Here is an 18609-nt window from a genome sequence, read left to right on the forward strand (position 1 = left end):
ATATAAGAATGCAGTTCTGTAGGAGTAAATGGAGTAATCATGATCGACCATGGTACTTTTTTAATTTCTTATGTAATTATTTTATTTTGTCATCAACAAGCAAACTAGCTCACGAAATTTCTCACTCATGTCTTCTCCACAAAAAATGCCAAGATGGAGTCTGTCATGGTATTAATGGGATTTGTCGTAATATTTAATCAGCCATGAAAGAAAACAAGTAAAAAAAAAAAATTGGTGCACAGCATTCCGTTGGTTTTGGGAAATGTTAAAACTATATAGTAATTATAGAATAACGTTAGTAATAGTTATAGATTAGGTAAATGTCGTGCATTTCTTTTAAAAAATAGTAAGCACATTATTTAAAAAATTAAATTTTTTATATAAATTTCATCTTTATTTATTTTTTATTAAAGAAATGCGTTGTACTTGCGCATTCTATGCCTTTAAATATCATTTATTTTATAAAGTAGATTCAACACATCACATAAAGTTACTCTAATTTATTAATTTAATTTTATAAAAAAATTTTGTAGTTATATTACTTCTAATCAATGTTTTGAATACCGTACTAGATGACGTACCGGTCAAGGCACTGTAATAAAATATTTCGGTACCGATACCGTTTCGTGTACCGTTTCGGAATAGTCGATATATGAATAAATTATATATATAAATATATATTAATTATATTTCAAAATAATAGTCTATATATGAATAAATTATACATAAATATATATATATATAAATTATAAATCACTTGGTATGAATTGAGGGTCAAAAAATAAACTTGTAGTTTGAAGAAATGAAAAAAAAAATGAAGGCTGAAATACAGGCCGGTACGTAAGCTAGTATAGGTCAAAATATATCGGCTAATATTTGAATTGGTATTAAACAGATGTAATTTTTATACCGGACCAATGGCCGATATGGCATGTACTGGCCGGTACGGTACGAAATTTGAAACAATGCTTCTAACTGGTTTTTGCATGACTATTTTTCAAATTGTTATGAAATCATTGAAAAGAGAGAGTCATAATGTGTTATAAAACTTTCAAAAGGAGAGAGAAAGAGATAGAGCTCAGAGAGGTTATGAAACTTATGAATTTCTTAAAAGATTCAACGATATATATTGGAGTACAAAGGGAACTATGTTTTTGACGACTAGCACTATGCATTTGACGGCTAGCTCACTATGCTAGCATTATGCACTATGCATTATGCATTTGACGACTAGCACTATACATTTGATGGCTAGCTAAATGTGGTTATACAATTCAAGATAGTTCATAATACTTCTCATTTGGATGACCATATTTAAAGAATATGCCTCGTTAAAACCTTACCAAGGAAAAACCCTGTGGGAAAAAAACCAATGGCGAAAGAAAAAGAGTACAGTATTCATGTGTATTGCCGAGTGCTTTAGGATTGCCTCATTAAAACCTTGCAAAGGAAAACCCAGTGGGATAAAACCTTAACGAAAGAAAAAGAGTATAATCAGCACAAGTTTTTAAGACATTATTTCTCCTGAAAAGTGTATGATAACAGGTCTTCAAACCTCCGCATTCCAATGTTCTGCATAATCTTCTTAAATGTTGCAGTTGGTAATGCTTTAGTGAATAAATCTGCCAGATTTTTACTTAACCGTACTTTCTTGATATCAATTTCAACTTTCTTCTCATGAATTGCAATGATTTTCTTGTGTGTATCTGAAAGATAACTCACATCTGTACATCCAACTAACTGTGGACTTGATCTATGTTGATAAAATAATCACAACTGGATCTTTCTGCTCATCACTACTCTTCTGGAATTGTACTCTTCTGGAGTTTTTGTAAATAACACAGTTAGTGGAGAATTCATCAACATTAAACCGCTAACCTCATTTTTTAATAAAAATGGTGGCCAGCCTTTTAAGATCAGACAAGTATCGTGGATTTTCAACTCCTCTGTATGTGTCAGGCGTGCTGTCAGGTGCCGCAGCTGTCAGGTATGCTGTCAGACGCCGCAGAGCTATGAAGCTATATTTCGTCTCTTTTCTCTTGCTTCACGAGAGATGTTGTATCATAATTTTCTCTATAAAAGAGATATTCAGCTCATCTTCATTCGCATCTCATCTTCTTCACTTTTCTGTAATCATACTGCATTTTCACTCTCCAATCTCTTTCTGCATTCTTATCCTACAATGGCTCAGCGATCTTCTCATGGCTAATATATGAGGTACTCTGCACCTCGTTCATCAACTGTTCCTGCTTCTACCACAGGTGCTATCATGCAATATAATGATCTGACTCGTAGGTCAGATAATGAAACTATCTATGAACTTGTGAGTCTCGGTACCCGATACTCATCATCTATTGTAGCATTTTCTCGGCGACTACAATCCAGAATTTGTGGAGTTGACAATCTCCACGAGAATATTGTTATACTTCAGTGACTTCTTTTGGAGTCTAACATGAAGATAGAATCAATAAAGCAAGAGAATAGGAATTTAAAATCATTGCTTAAATCTTCTTTTCGATTGCCCACCCCTTTAGATAGGGATGCCATGCAGATTCTTGAAGAACAAGAGCATTTGAAGAATGAGGCAAAGTGCCTCAAATTTCTGTAATTCTTGCTTCAAGATAATAAAATAATATTTTACAAATATTCATATTTGTGTTTCTATCTTTTGGTAGATGTTCTGTGTGTTCCATTTTATTTCTTCTTTAATAATGCACACTTCTTATCAAACCCATAATATGAATCTGAAATACTAATTGTATTAAAAGGTGGTATTTCATGACTAATAACATCATCAATCTTCCCCTTGAAGCCGCAAGGGTTTCAGATTTATATTTCAAATATGTGCAGTTTTCATGAGCTCTTCTGGAGCTTCAATGACATTTAAATCATATATATAAACTGCAATAATAGCTTGTTTCCATTTGTGTTTGGATTGCTTTAGATCATATAAGGATCTTTGAAACTTGATAGAATACATATTTCCAAATGTATTCATATTAGAAGCTTCAGACATTTTCTATCTTTCAGGAATTTTCATATATATATCATAATCCAATGATCCATATAAATATGCAGTTAATCATGCATATCCAAACTCTCGGTAACTTTCAAACTAATAAAAATCTCAATATGATTTCAACTATTTTAAAATCATATCAATATTGTTTCTTCGAGAAACTAACTTGTGATTTCTATATCACATTTTCATATTAAAAGTTTCAGACTTTTTATATCATGTATATAAATATCCACTGATATTTAACAAAAATCACATCTTTAGGTGTTTGGACTTCAAGTCCATATTTATCACATTTTACTTAGTGATATCAATTCTGCAGGAATTGAGAAACTGACTCGTGATTTATATATCACATTTTTATTTCCTTTCCATAAATACCCACTGACATTCAACAAGCATCACCTCTTTAGGTGTTTAGACTATAAGTCCCGATGCATCATATATTACTAGTGAATCAATTCTGTAGGAATTATTTTTTTCAAATTTGGCCAATATTTTACGTCATATTCTTCGACGATTCTTGATTCACTTTCATCATTACTTCTGGTAATATCAATTGTCATCTCATATGGAAATACGTTGTCGACAACGATTTTATTTCTATTCATAATTTCTCCATTATTCATGAAATGTATCAAGATCTCGTTATTTTCAGATACCTGTCCCTCTTCAAGGGAAGACATTTTCATGAAAAACCTCTTCAGGAGGAGGCACTCTTCAAGAGTTTATATAGGAGAATTTTATACAGAGAATTTGGATGGACTTTATTGCTTATTTTGTGGGTATGGCCTCTTCAGGAGCACCAAATTATTTGTGTCTTTCTCTTTTGAGATGCAGTACCTTTTGTATCAATAGGTCTCACATGCTTTCAGACTGCTGAATTTCTTAATTGTCCTACAGGGACTTCAATCCTCGTTGGGATTTTAGCAGCTAGAATATGAGACATTTTTATCTTATTTCATCCAAAATTTAATTATCATCTGAACTTCTGGTTCACATATGATAATCAAGATAACGTCGAATAATTTCATCTTATTTGCTTCAAGCAAATTTTTCTTTCCACTTCTAGTGGTAAGACTTTATAGTAAAAGAATCTTCTGGTTCTTTTATGGACGTCCATATGAAAATCATTCGACTTATCGTAATTGATTTTGGATGATCAAGATAACTATGAAAAGATACAAATATTTTGAATCATATCACCTTTTGATGCATCATAATATTTGATTCAATAATTTGTATAATATCATCTCAAAGAGAAAGCTTACAGCTTTTCCAATACGAGCTTCTGGCCGAAAAGATATTCATTATCACGTCCAATCTCTTAGTTTCTTTGAATGAAACGTATCATTCTTTTTACTTCAGGGAATAGAATGATATAAATTCATTATCATTCACTTCAGGGAATGATATAGATCTAGTAATACGTGACTAATAATTCTTATTAAAAACTCATTATTTTGCTTAGTCACTGAAAGACCTGATACAAATTTATAATATATTGTGAACGTTTGCATTTCATATTGCTAGTTCAGGAGCACATTCGAGACGTTCATTCAAATATATATTTTTTCCACAATTTCAATTATGCAACTTCAGGTGCATAAATCATAATGAGCTTTTGGTACAAGTATCACTCATATGAGATACTCAATAAAATTATTGATTTAGGGCGATCCTTCAGGGATGCTCCATTTCCATTCTCAGATAAATCATATCATCAATAATTTATAACAAGTATAAAAGAATAAATAAAACTTTCATTACTACAAAACATTGCAGAATATAAAAATATTTTATAATAAGATAAAGGAAATACATTAATTAAAAAGGAACACTTCCATGATTAACTCTACCACTAAAATCCTCAAAGAAATCAGAAACATCAAGACTTGTAATATCTTCTCCATCTATAGAATCTAAAGCATACGATGGCTCAGCAAAATTTGTTTCAAATTTTTTTATTTTTTCTTTTATAGAAGATTGGTATAAGTCAATCAAGTGCTTATCTGTATGACAGACACGAGCCCAATGTCCAGTCATACCACATCTATGGCATCCATCTTCATCTTTCTTTAAAAATTTGTTTTGAGAACCTTTGCCCTTTTCTGAGTTGAACCACTTCTGGTGGTACAGTGTATTTCTATTATTGTCCCTTTTAGTGTGGTCACTTATAGGACCTCCACTTCTATAGTTTTTCCTACCACGTCCACGCCCTCGTTTTCTTTGAAAAGATGCACCATTCGCTTCTGGGAATGATGTAAATCTAGTACCATTCACTTCAGGGAATGATATAGAACCAGTAGGACGTGATTGGTGATTTCTTAACAAAAGCTCATTATTTTGCTCGGCTAATAGAAGACAAGATATAAGTTCAGAATATTTTTTAAACTTTCGCTCTCGATACTGCTGCTGCAGGAGCACATTCGAGGCATGAAAAGTAGTATATGTCTTCTCTAACAAGTCATCATCAGTGACTTTTTCACCACATAATTTCAATAGCGAGCTAATTTTAAAGAGTGCAGAGTTATACTCACTAACACTCTTGAAGTCTTGCAACCTCAGTTGCATCCAATCTTGACGAGCTTTTGGGAGGATTACAGTTTTCTGGTGTTCATATCTCTCCCTTAAATCATTCCACAAAATAAGTGGATCTTTCACCGTTAGATACTCAGTTTTTAATTCTTCATGAAGATGGTGCCGAAGGAAAATCATTGACTTAGCACGGTCCTGCAGGGACCCTTGATTTCCTTCTTTAATTGTATTTTCTAGGTTCATCGCATCCAGATGGATCTCAGCATCAAGTATCCAAGATAAATAATTTTTTCCAGAAATGTCAAGAGTAAAGAATTCCAATTTTGTAAGATTTGACATTTTTTACATATATAAATCAGGAACATAAGTATAGAGTTTTCATTAAGTAATGTTACATTTCATATTCATTTTGGAAACTAAAAAAATATATTGAAAAACTTACTTGAAGTAGAGGACTACTAGCTTCAAAATCGTCAGAACTTTCGTGCTGATAACGTGTTATGAAATTATTGAAAAGAGAGAGTCATAACGTGTTATAAAACTTTCAAAAGGAGAGAGAAAGAGATAGAGCTCATAGAGGTTATGAAACTTATGAATTTCTTAAAGGATTCAACGATATATATAGGAGTACAAAGGGGACTATGCTTTTGACGACTAGCACTATGTATTTGACGGCTAGCTCACTATGCTAGCACTATGCACTATGCATTATGCATTTGAGAACTAACACTATATATTTGATGGCTAGTTAAATGTAGTCATACAATTCAAGATAGTTTATAACACAAATAAATTTTTTGTTACTTTTTTTTAATTGTTGAATTCTTTGATAGTTTTTACCGAGAATAAGAAGTTGAATTAAAAATCATTTAGACTAATTTTACATTGAGCGGTGCTACTATGCAAGCTAACCGCTGCAAGTTACTAATAGGCTAAGATTAGCTTTTTATTTTTTTCTAATTTTTATTCATATTTTTTTATCATTTTAAAATATTTTTTAAAAAATATAAAAAAATATTAATACATTAATAATCACTTTGTTAATTATTAAATAAAAAAAATTAAAAAAATAATACAATAGATGTTAAAATGAGTTGTCAAAATAAAGTGTCAAATTAACATTTTTGTTTTACATTTAAAAATTTAATACCCGGTAGCGGTACTAATTTTGGTTTCTTTATGCTGACAGGGTAAGCAGAGATGAGCTGAAATACCATTTTTGACCTAGAGGCTAGTGATTGATTGGTCAGCTGAAAAGTCAAAAAGAAAGAAAATGGAAGACATAACACGTGCCACCTAAATGTCATTTTGATTGGTCCAAATTGAAAGCGCACGTATGCAAAGTAACAAACTTTTCTATCTGAAAAACGCGGTTTCTACATCTACCAAGTTGAGGAAGCCAGAAATTGGACTTTCTGTCGCCATCTCTGTTTCAAAGTGTTGCCATTTCCAAACGATGGATCTTGGAGAAAGCAAAATGCTTTCTTTTTCATTGTTTATCATTTATCTTTGGTCTTGGATCCGAACACCATCCCTCGGTTCTTTGTGAGCACTTGCCGCTAACATACGCCTGCCTATGTTCCAAACCATCTTTGTTTAATTCCTTTCACACGTTGGACTTTCTTATGCTCGCTCTGTCCTTGGGATTCGTTGACCGAACTCACGTCCAGACTCTGTAAATTGATGTAGAAGTTATCTCAGATCTTATCGAGTCAATGGCATAGACGAGAATCTCATCTCTATTAACTCATAAATGTAAGCAAAGAGGAATAAGAATGATAAAGATGGGAACTTTTTTGTACTTTTCTTGTTTCATGACTCATTGGAATCCTTTGTGTTTACAAGTTATGAGATAATTCGGTTGATCAATATGGGAGTTAAATTTTGCAATCCTAAAATGGTTCTGATATTTAGTAAAATGTCAACGACATTGGGGGGGGGGGGACACTTTTCCATTCTAAAACCATCATTCCTCGTACCCAAAAAAAAAAAAAATTCCAAAATCCTCCACGTGTGCTGTTTTGCTAACATGCTCCGATCCCTGTTCCGTGCCATTTAATCCCCTTCGTCTGAAGGTTTCACGCAACGAATCAGATTGGCAGTTGGCACAGGGATTTTGTTTTTTGGGAAGGAAAGAGGGAAAAGACTCTTTAGGGAAAAGAAGATTCAGATGAAATTGACAACCGCTATCCATCATTATTGGCTTACCTCTTTATAGTTCATATTCAACCACCTCTTTTTAATCTGTGCGTTGGCCTTTTGTTTTTTTGTTTTTTAATTGGCAAGTTGCCTGGTTTTTCATCTATCCCAATTAACATATAAACTATTGGGGTTTCGTTTGTTGACCCTCGTTTCTCTTTCCTTTCTTTCAGACTTTAAGCCTACTTCATTAAATTCTCTCAAAATTTTAAGCTTTTGGATTTATTTCTTCCGAATCTAGCGCATACCCTTTTCCCTTCTAAGCTCTCTCTCTCTGAACATTTGATAACCTTCTTTCATCCCAACTTGTATTTTGTTTTGTTTTGCAGTTTTCTTTGTAGACCCTCTTTCCCTTTCTTCTTTCTCTATCTGGAAAATTGATTTTTTGTTTGATTTTTCCCTGTTTGTCATATGATCATTTCCTCTCTCTCTCTCTCTCTCTCTCTCTCTCGGGGTAATTATCAGGTTTTCTTTCTTCTCCCCCTCTCCCAAAAAATTTAGCTTTGGATCCATTTTCCCCTTGATTTGATAGCTACCCAATCCCTCAAGCCTCTTTGGGTGTGATTTGGAGAAGAAGATGATGATGATGACAATGGAGGGGACTATGGATAGGGGGGTACTGAATGATATAATAAGAAGGCTGTTAGAGGGGAAAGGAGGGAAGCAGGTGCAGCTCTCTGAGGGGGAGATCCGTCAACTTTGCGTCAACGCCAGGCAAATCTTCCTCTCTCAGCCCAATCTCCTTGAGCTTCATGCCCCCGTTCGCATATGCGGTCAGCTCTCTCTCTCTCTCTCTCTCTCTTTCTCTCTCTCTCGGATTGATGGTTATGATAATACTGAATCACGCAATTTTAAGAAGTTGCGCATGCTGTGGTTGTTCGCGGATGATTACGAATGTTATTGAACATAGTTTAAGGGAGATTATGGATGAAAGTTTGGGTCCTAAATTGTAGGTTTCTGATAATTTGGTTTTAGCTTATAATTTTTTTTTTTGGAAAAGATAGGATCAGTAAATGGATTTCATCTTTGTGAGATCTTCAATAGCGGCACACTAGGGTGTCTTTCAAGTATACCGAATCCGTATAGCTAATCTTCTTAAATGGAAACGCAATTTCAATCAATAACTTATTGATATCTTCACTCTTTGTTAATGTTAAGGTTGTGGCAATTTAGGGCCTTTATGTAGAACTAAGGATGTGTGGCTGTAAAATTCTAAAAATGAAGGCATTGTCTATGCTTGAGTTGAAAATGTTGGTTTTTGTTGGATAGCTTAAAATGAATGTTGAGCTTTCAGATGGGAGAGACCTTTGTATTGCATTTTTTTTTTTTTTTTTTTTTTTCTGTCACGAGGATTAGCATAATGTTAGGCAATTCATGTCTGAATACTATCATGGACACTGATCATCATGTATTCAAATTTATACACACTGCCACCTGCAGTGGATTATGACCTTACTGCTCGTTTTTAAGAACCAGAAGGCAGAATCCGTGGATTAAATGCAACAAAATAGCGTGCAGTTTGTATTGATTGTAGTGTATTTTCCTTGCACTCCTTGGCTCTAAAATTGCAGGCATCTTACAGGTGACATACATGGACAATACCGAGACCTATTGAGGTTGTTTGAATATGGTGGCTACCCTCCTTCTGCAAACTACCTTTTCCTTGGGGATTATGTAGATCGAGGCAAGCAAAGTTTGGAGACTATATGTTTGCTTCTAGCCTACAAAATTAAATATCCTAATGAAGTCTTCCTGTTGAGAGGAAACCATGAGGACGCAAAGATTAATCGGATTTATGGGTTTTATGACGAGTGTAAAAGGAGGTTCAACGTTAGGCTATGGAAAATATTTACTGACTGCTTTAACTGCTTGCCTGTGGCTGCACTCATTGATGACAAGATACTCTGTATGCACGGTGGACTCTCTCCAGAGTTGCAAAATTTGGATCAAATAAAGGAACTTAAAAGACCTTCTGAGGTACCAGATAGTGGTCTCCTTTGTGATCTGCTTTGGTCGGATCCTGATGCTAATGTTGAGGGCTGGGCTGAGAGTGATCGAGGTGTCTCATGTACTTTTGGACCTGATAGGGTTGCCGATTTTTTGGATAAAAATGACCTTGATCTCATTTGCCGGGGTCATCAGGTAAAGCAATCTTATTTTGAACAACCCCTGATGTCAGTCAATAAAAGCTTTCCATGTTTCTTGAAGGAATCTCCAAGTTTGACAGCAGGATCCAACCCACTGGAATTTAGCCATTTACCCTTTAAATAAAATATGGTGGTTTCGATTTTAAAACAGCCAGCCTAACAATAATTGTTGGAGCATTTGTAACCTGGAAAATGATCAGTTTTATCATCCATATGAATACCTCGTAGTTTGATTATTTTTTCCTGTTTTCTGAAGCATTTTATTCCATGGTCCTGGGATTATCAAAATATTGTGACAGAATACATTAGATTCTGTGATTAGTATTCAGCACCCTAAGCGTCCTTTTGCAGCATGCATCCTGACCATCTTCAGTGAAATAACTTCAACTGATCTGTGTTGAGACATTTTTGAACTTATTGCAGGTGGTGGAGGATGGATATGAGTTTTTTGCTAAACGAAGATTGGTCACAATATTTTCAGCTCCAAACTATGGTGGAGAGTTTGACAATGTTGGTGCTTTATTGAGTGTCGATGAATCTTTAGTATGTTCTTTTGAAATATTGAAACCACTTGATACTAAAGCATCAGCAAGTGGGTCTAATACATCCCGAATGAAACTTAAAAAGGTAGATACTAAGTTATAGTTCGTCCTCTCTCTTTTTTTTTTTTTTTTTTTTTTGTGTCGTGAAGATGTGACATAGTTTATGTTAATGTTTTCATTTCTTTCCTTTTTATTTTTTCTTGTTTATGACTATTGAAATTTCATACCCACCCAAAGTTTTGCCTTCATTTTCTCATCTTTGTTTGACAGCCCCCTAAAGCTGGAAACATCTGACTGTTTGGAGACTCCTTGTTCGAATAGGAGATACGGCAAGTGACACAGCAAGCTTAGTTCGTGTTAGGGTTTGAATTATCAGTAAGACGATAGGCTCTGTGAAAGAGAATCCTAACGTTTTATAATATTGGAGATGGCTGATGAAATGATTATAAGAAATGTAAATTGGGAACTATCTTTTGTGCAGACGAAGAGATTTTAGCTTTAAACACCCTTTTGTTCGTTCACCTACCGTATTTGCATGTAAGTGTGCGTGTGAGCACTGATTGAGAATGTCATGCCTTGATTTTGGTTGAGCAGTATCTGTATATGTAGTTGTTGGTGTTGTTTGCTCAGATTCAAGAGGCTTCTTATCGACCCAACACCTCTTAAAATAGTGGTTTCCATGAATGACTTCTAGTTGAACTCCATTTTATTTTATTTTTTGTTTTTTCTTTCAACATCTGAAAATTGTGTTCATTTTGTCATGAGTGAAAGCAGTTCGATGAAAAGTTTCGATAATCACAAACGGGTGATCTCACGACAAGCACTCTGTTTAGATTCGAATTTATGATCCTCTCTCTCTCTCTCTGAGATGGCTGGTTTCTCAAAAAAGTAAACTGGAAAAGGGTGGACATGTCCCTTTTATAGAATGAGAAATAAATTAATTATAAAATGATTACACAAAAATTAATTTACAAATTGAAGTAATTTTAGATCCAACAGATTATATGAGGTCACGTTAGTTTGTAAATTTACTTTTATATAATTTTTGTGTATATAGAATTTCTCTTCAATTTTTACTTTCAAAATAAATTACCATAGATTTAAAAGTCATGAAAATTTAAAGTTCGGAAATATCTGCTTTATGTAAAGATTTTGCAGCAACATGATCTCTAACAAAATGGAAATCGATATACATATGCTTCGTCCGTGAGTGAAACACCGGATTGGCAACCAAATATGTGGCCTCAATGCTAACACACCATAGGGTTGGTGCGTGATGAAGAGTAACACCAAGCTCGAATAAGAGAGTCTGAAGCCAAATTATCTCGGCTGCTGAAGAAGCTACGGACTTGTATTCAACCTCGATACTCGACCTTGCAATAATTTTCTACTTTTTAGAGCTCCAAGATACCAGATTGTGCCCCAAAAATATATAAAGCCACTAGTAGATCAACGATTATCTGGGCACCCAGCTCAGTTAGTATGCATGCAAATTAAGAGACGACTTGGAGGAGAAAAACAAGCCATGATTTATAGTGGCTTGCAAATAATGTAATATGCGTTTAACAACAGTCCAATGCGGTAATTTTGGAGTGTACATAAACTAACACGTCTTATTTACCGCATAAGAAATATCAGGCCGTATGAAGGATAAATACTATAAACCCCCCAACAATGCTTCTAAAGAGTGTAACACCATCAAAACTTGAAGCATCAAATTTGAAAAATTTCAAAGATGCAGCCATAGGTAAGGAAACAGGTTTTGCATGCAACATGTTACTCCTAGTAAGTAAATCTTGTATGTATTTCCGTTGAGAGAGCAATAAATCATCCTTGAGGTGAGTTACCTCTGAGCCAAGAAAATAGGACAAAGTGCTAAGATTCTTTATAGGAAATGCTACGGCAAGGTCATGAATAAACTGATCAATAGCAGATGCTTGAGAACCAATGATTATAAAATCATCCACATACACTAAGAGGTAAAGCCGCAGGTAGGGCTGAGCATCGACTTTTCGGAGTCGGTATTGTCATCCTCCGACTCTAACCGACTTGTCGGAGCGGAGTCGGAGTTAGGCTTTTTTATTAGACTTTTTTCCTTAATCCATTTGATATTTTAATTTTACAATTTTGGACTCTAATCGGATTTGGGCTTCCATATCAATTTTTTTTAAATATAATTTCTAATTTATTTAACCAAATTTGTAAAAAGAAATCATTCACAAAAGGATTCTTCATCCTTAGATCCTTATAACTTGATACACACATTAAAATCTTGGACACTGTAAAATAAAAACAAAATTCAAACTTATAACAAGAAATTTTCCAACTATCATACACACATTAAAAATATATAAACCAAATTACAAATTAAAATCATTTATAAAAAATTACAAATTAAAAATATATAACCAAAATTACAAACTAATTATCCATCATTATCTATCCTCCCAAATTATCCAACTAATTCATGGCTCATCATCCATCAAGTTCTAATTCCATCAACAAGTTACAACTTACAACAAAAGAACCAATACAAATTATAACGAATTTCATTCTAACTTGTGCCTGAAGAAAAAAGAACAAAATTAGTATTACATGTTATAAGTTATTATAGAATCATAGATTGATTACTATAGTCTATACATTACTACTACATGGTATATTATGTAAATTAGTGTTACATGTTATTATAGTAAAAGTGTATTATTTTAGGTACATTTGTTCATACTAGTGGTTAACTCACTATATAAGTTATAGTTATATAAAATATATATGATTAATATATAAAAAATATAGATATTGTTATAATAATAATTAACTCATGCTAGTATATATATTATTAAGTTTAACTAACTATATAAGATATAGTTATATAAAATCTACATAATCAATCCTTTAGTTATTATACCTAGTTGATGAGGGTACCATGTAGAAATGCATTCTAAATATCAAGCTGCCTGAGGGGCCATCCACAAATCACAGCAAGAGACAAGATGATCCGTATAGTAAAAGCTTTGACCACAAGGTTGAATGTTTCATGGAAGTTTAGCCCATATTGCTGATGGTAGCCCTTGGCTACTAGATGTGCTTTTGTCCTCTCAATAGAGTTGTCGACATGAACTTTGGTCTTGTAGACCCATCTGCAACCAAGGATATTAAAGTTTGGGTTAGGAGGTACAAGTGACCAGGTGCAGTTCTGAACAAGAGCATGGTACTCCTTTGTCATGGCATCACACCATTCAGGTTGTTTAGCGGCAACAGATTAGTTGGAAGGGGTATCGAGGATGATTGTGGTAATGAAGCTTGAGAAGGGAAAGGAAATTGGAATCGTTCCATCAGTTTGAATACGTGGTCTAAAAGTGTTCGTATGAGACCTGGTGATGATCGGTGATTTGGGGGGAATAAGAATCAACGTGGGATTGCGAGAGGGTTGCGAGGAGGAATGAGAGGAATTAAGGATTGGAAGAATTGGGGGAGATCCAGAGATTGGAGAGGGATGAGGGACTGTGTTGGAGTCAAGAGGAGGAAGGGGTATCAGACCTGGCCTGGGCCAAGAATAAAGGATTGTGTTTGAAGTATAGGGAGAGCAACAGACGTAGGAGACCCAGATGGAGTAGGTGGAATGGGCTTGGGCCGAGTGAGAGAGGAAGGAAAGGTATCTTCATGAAAGAGGACATCTTTGGAAGCAAAAAGCCTTTTGTTTTGGGGTCCAAACACTTGTACTCTTTATGGGCTAAACTATACCCAAGAAAGATACATGAAGTGAATCGAAAATTCAATTTATGGGAATTATAGGGCCTCAAGTTGGGAAAGCACTTACACCCACAAACTTTGATAAAAAGGTAATCGGGATCACGATGATGAACATGATAAAAGGGTGATTTATGATTAGTGCTGAGAGACATTAAACGATTTATGAGATAGACGATCATTTCAAAAGCATCGGCCTAAAAGGTGAAGGGAAGTGAGGCATGGGCTAAGAGAGCAAGCCCAGTCTCAACGATGTGACGGTGTTTTTTTTTTTTTTTCACAAGCTCATTTTGTTGATGGATATGTGGACATAAAAACCTATGATGAATGTCCAAAAGGAATTAAACAAGCATTCAACAAATGGGAAAAAAGTAGAGAATACATGAAGAACATCATATTTCAGTTTTGAAGGGAAAAACCATGTAAACCGAGAATATTGATCCAGAAATGAGATATAGTATTTATAACCTTGCCTAGATACAGTGTGGGCCAGGCCCCAAACATCTGCATAGACTAGAACTAAAGGCTTATTGTACTAGGCTGAACTGGATTCAAAAGGACGTTGATGGCTTTTAGCTAGTAGGCAATTGGTACACTTGTAACTGGAGATAGAGGGGAAATTCTTCAAACATGTGGTGTGTAAGACACGAGAGAGGGTGGAATGATAGGGATGTCCCAACCGACGATGCCACTGAGCCACAGAAGAGTTTGTGCTGAGATGAGCAGAAGGAGATGGAGTGGAACTTGAACGAGATGCCGGAGGGAAGACATACAAGCCATAACGGATTGGCCCTATGAGGAGAGTCCTCTCGGTCGAGATGTCCTTCATAGAAAAGAAAGAAGCATAAAATTCAAAATAACAAGAATTATCACTTCAAAATTTTAGAGACAGAGATAAGATTCTTGGTAATGTTAGGCACGTGGAGAAGATTTTGAAGTAAGAAAGAGGAAGTGTGACGCTCCCAAATTCCGTTTGGGATCGGACGGACATTTGAAGCGTCGAGACATGCAATACAAGGTTACCTGCCCCCGTTCATGACATATAAGATGCAATGTTCCTAACATGTATCTAACAATATGCAATATTCGCAGCGGATAAATTTTTTTTTCTTTAGCAATACTATGCACCAAATTGAAAATATCCCAAATACTTAAAACATACTTCATACATAAAAACCCATTGAACAACTAAGATCACAACACTAGTCCAAAATGGTTATGATCCAAAAAGTACTAGAGATTCAACTCAATCGTACAAGTAGTAATTTACGTTAATTACTATATTAACATTGATGTCGCACCGTCGCTTAGTCAACTGTGTCTAGTTGATCAGCTCCTGATTCTCCTTCAAGTCCTGTAACAAGATCTACCATTCAGGGGGAATGGTAGTTGGGACTACCAAAGTGAGATTTGATTACAAATCTCAGTAAGTTAATAAAAAAACTTTCACACAAGCTAATGATGCATGGATGACAGTAAAAACATAAATGCATAATCAAATTCATAAGTAATTAAAGCATAACTTGGCGTACAATATAGCATAATTGACATAACTTAAATTGAAACATGAACTGAACTTGACTTGACATGAACTTGATCTGAAACTTGACTTAGCATGAACTTGCTCAGAAACTTGAATTAACATGAAGATGATATGAAACTTGACTTATCATGAACTTGTTCTGAAACTTGACTTAACATGAACTTATTCTGAAACTTGACTTATCATGAACTTGTTCTGAAACTTGACTTAACATGAAAAATTCATACTCCACAGTTGTTGTGGCCCCATGTTTTCTACGGAAATTTATTCTTTAACAGCTTAAATACATACTCCACAGTTGTTGTGACCCCATGTATTCTACGTGTCACAATTGATGTGTCTCACGTAATGTATGCATCACAATTGCTGTGATCCGATACATAAGTAATCAAGATTAAATGTGACTGGAATACGAAAGGATTGAAACCCTGACGTAACATAACGTGACTTGAACATAAATTGAAATACATAACCAACTTGAAATAGAAATATTTCGTAACATGGCATAACATATAATAGACAACATATTTAACATGACATACTTGCAACAGTGAATATTACATGACTTGACATACATGTACTAGATGGCATACTTAGCATGATGTACTTGTAATGTACATCAATACATGACAGAATATATTATATAACAGATAAAAACTGATGACAGAATAAATTCTGTATAACAAACAATTACGTGATGACTTGGCATGGCATGACATATATTATAACACACATACATACACTGTAGTTCCTTTACTTAGCACACATACACAGTAGACTGCTAGTAAGTTAAAAGTTAACTTATCTCGATCTCCGCGTTTCTTATAAAACCTCAAGCGCGATCACGAGGAATTGTAATTAGTGTTTCTAAAAGTTAGCACTAAATCACTAATAACTTGAAATATGGAAAATACTAGTTTAAAGAGTAAAATTTCCATTTTACTATCTATATGTAGGAAAATGACCGTTTTACCCATAATTTAAGGATTTTGCATACTAACTCCAAAAGTCACCAAAATTTACATGCCTCATGTAAATTTTATCCTCAACTCAAATATCAATTTAGAAAAATTTAAAACTAATCACAACTATAAAAACTCCATAGGGCCGAAATTCCCATATGCTTTTTCCATTATTTTTGTTTCTAACTTATTTTGATCAACCTTTGATCTATGACTTATAAAGATGTGATCTTCAAACCAAACCATCACATGGTTTAAAAAGATGTACTAAAATATATATAAGTTTCTAATTCAAGATCACATGGTTAAAAATTCACCAAAACATAAATTTAGCCAAGAACATCCACACTTTGGCTTATTTGAATATCTCTTTGCATAAAATTTCATATCTTTGAAACTAACATCAAATATCTTCAAAATAATAATATAAAATATATATAAGATGCTTAGGATCCTCCAATAAAATTATCAAAGTCATTGGAATAGGTTTAGACCACCAAAGAGTTAAACTTTCTCAAAACAGAAACTGTTTTTCCTCTTCCAGTTTCTAAGTTTCTAAATCTAAGAAAATATTTCATCAAAACCTTTAATCATGCAAAAATCCTCAACCAATAGTCATATATACATATTAACAATACTCCATAAAAATTTCGGACCAATATCTATCCATTAACTTGGTCAAAAATTCCAAACTATAACATATTCTCCAGTTTATCTTCCAGAATGACCTTTTTATAGTTTACATAATATTTGACTGACCAAATGATCTTCAAATGGGACAAATAAGATATCCACGTAAACTAGACTAAAAAAGGAATAACTTATATGAAGGATATTTTATGATAAAACACCTACAAAAATTTCAAAATGGGCGTGTAAAATAACACCTAAAAGCTGTCTGAGAGAGAGTGTTTGGTATTCTTTCAATAGAAAGTGTAAATGAAAATAATTTCGTGGGAAGGGGTGGCTGGAGATACTTATGGATGAGATATGGAAGAGATGAGGCTGGAGTGAGAGTTAAGTGTAGGACTCTCTTACTCGAAGTGAGAGTTAAGTATAGGACTCTCTTACCCGAAGTGAGAGTGCAGTGTAGGACTCTCTTACCTAATAATATCTACAAAAATCAACTCAAAATATTTTTACCCAATAATATCCACAAAATTAGTTTAAAATATTTTTATCCAATAATATCTACAAAATTAGCTTAAAATATTTTTATCCAATAATATCTACAAAAATTAGTTTAAAATATTTTTATCTAATAATATCCACAAAATTAGCTTAAAATCTTTTTATCCAATAATATCTACAGTTTTGAACAGACGTTTTGTTCAAAAATATGAAAAAAATGTTCTTGCGCCATAAGATCTTAAATAACCCTCCGAGTCTAATGGCACAAACCATAATACATTTTGACACTTCTAACTATCTCTAATAATCAAAAACACACTTCTGATACCATAATAAATAATAACACTAACTATGTAGTTAGACAAAAACCTATACGATTAATAGATTCGTGAAAACTTATGGGGTTTTCACGAGATTCCTAAAGTTAATAGAAATTTAACAATTGAATTTCTAGCGGGCTGTTACAATCTCCCCTTCTAAAAAAAAGATTTCGTCCTCGAAATCGAAGTAAGTAAGAAATAACAAGTTAAGGAATAGGTGTTGCTTACCAACCTGCTGTCTAGCTCGTATATATCTACCTTTGAGATTATGTCATTTTTTTTTTTAACTCTCTTACTTTAACCAACAATTATATTATACTTCTTTCCACAAGGTTGGCCAAGTTGTATCGACATACTCTCCAAACCTAAAATTTCAAGTAAATAATCTTCCGAAACTCTTCTTTAGAAAAACATAGGCGATATACTTTAAGTGTTCTTGTAAATACCAAAGTTAGTAG

At 33.9% G+C, this 18609-nt stretch overlaps 1 protein-coding gene across 1 annotated transcript; it reads left to right on the forward strand.

Moving 5' to 3' along the window:
* Positions 1-7646: 7646 nt before the first annotated feature.
* LOC122319071 (serine/threonine-protein phosphatase PP1) lies at positions 7647-11129 on the forward strand. Its single transcript, XM_043136950.1, has 4 exons — positions 7647-8529; positions 9339-9898; positions 10327-10530; positions 10716-11129. The coding sequence occupies exons 1-4, from the start codon at positions 8334-8336 to the stop codon at positions 10737-10739; spliced, it is 984 nt and encodes a 327-aa protein (XP_042992884.1). The 5' UTR covers positions 7647-8333; the 3' UTR covers positions 10740-11129.
* Positions 11130-18609: the final 7480 nt, after the last annotated feature.

The sequence above is a fragment of the Carya illinoinensis genome, chromosome 8 (genome assembly GCF_018687715.1).
Source record: "Carya illinoinensis cultivar Pawnee chromosome 8, C.illinoinensisPawnee_v1, whole genome shotgun sequence".
Lineage (NCBI taxonomy): Eukaryota > Viridiplantae > Streptophyta > Magnoliopsida > Fagales > Juglandaceae > Carya > Carya illinoinensis.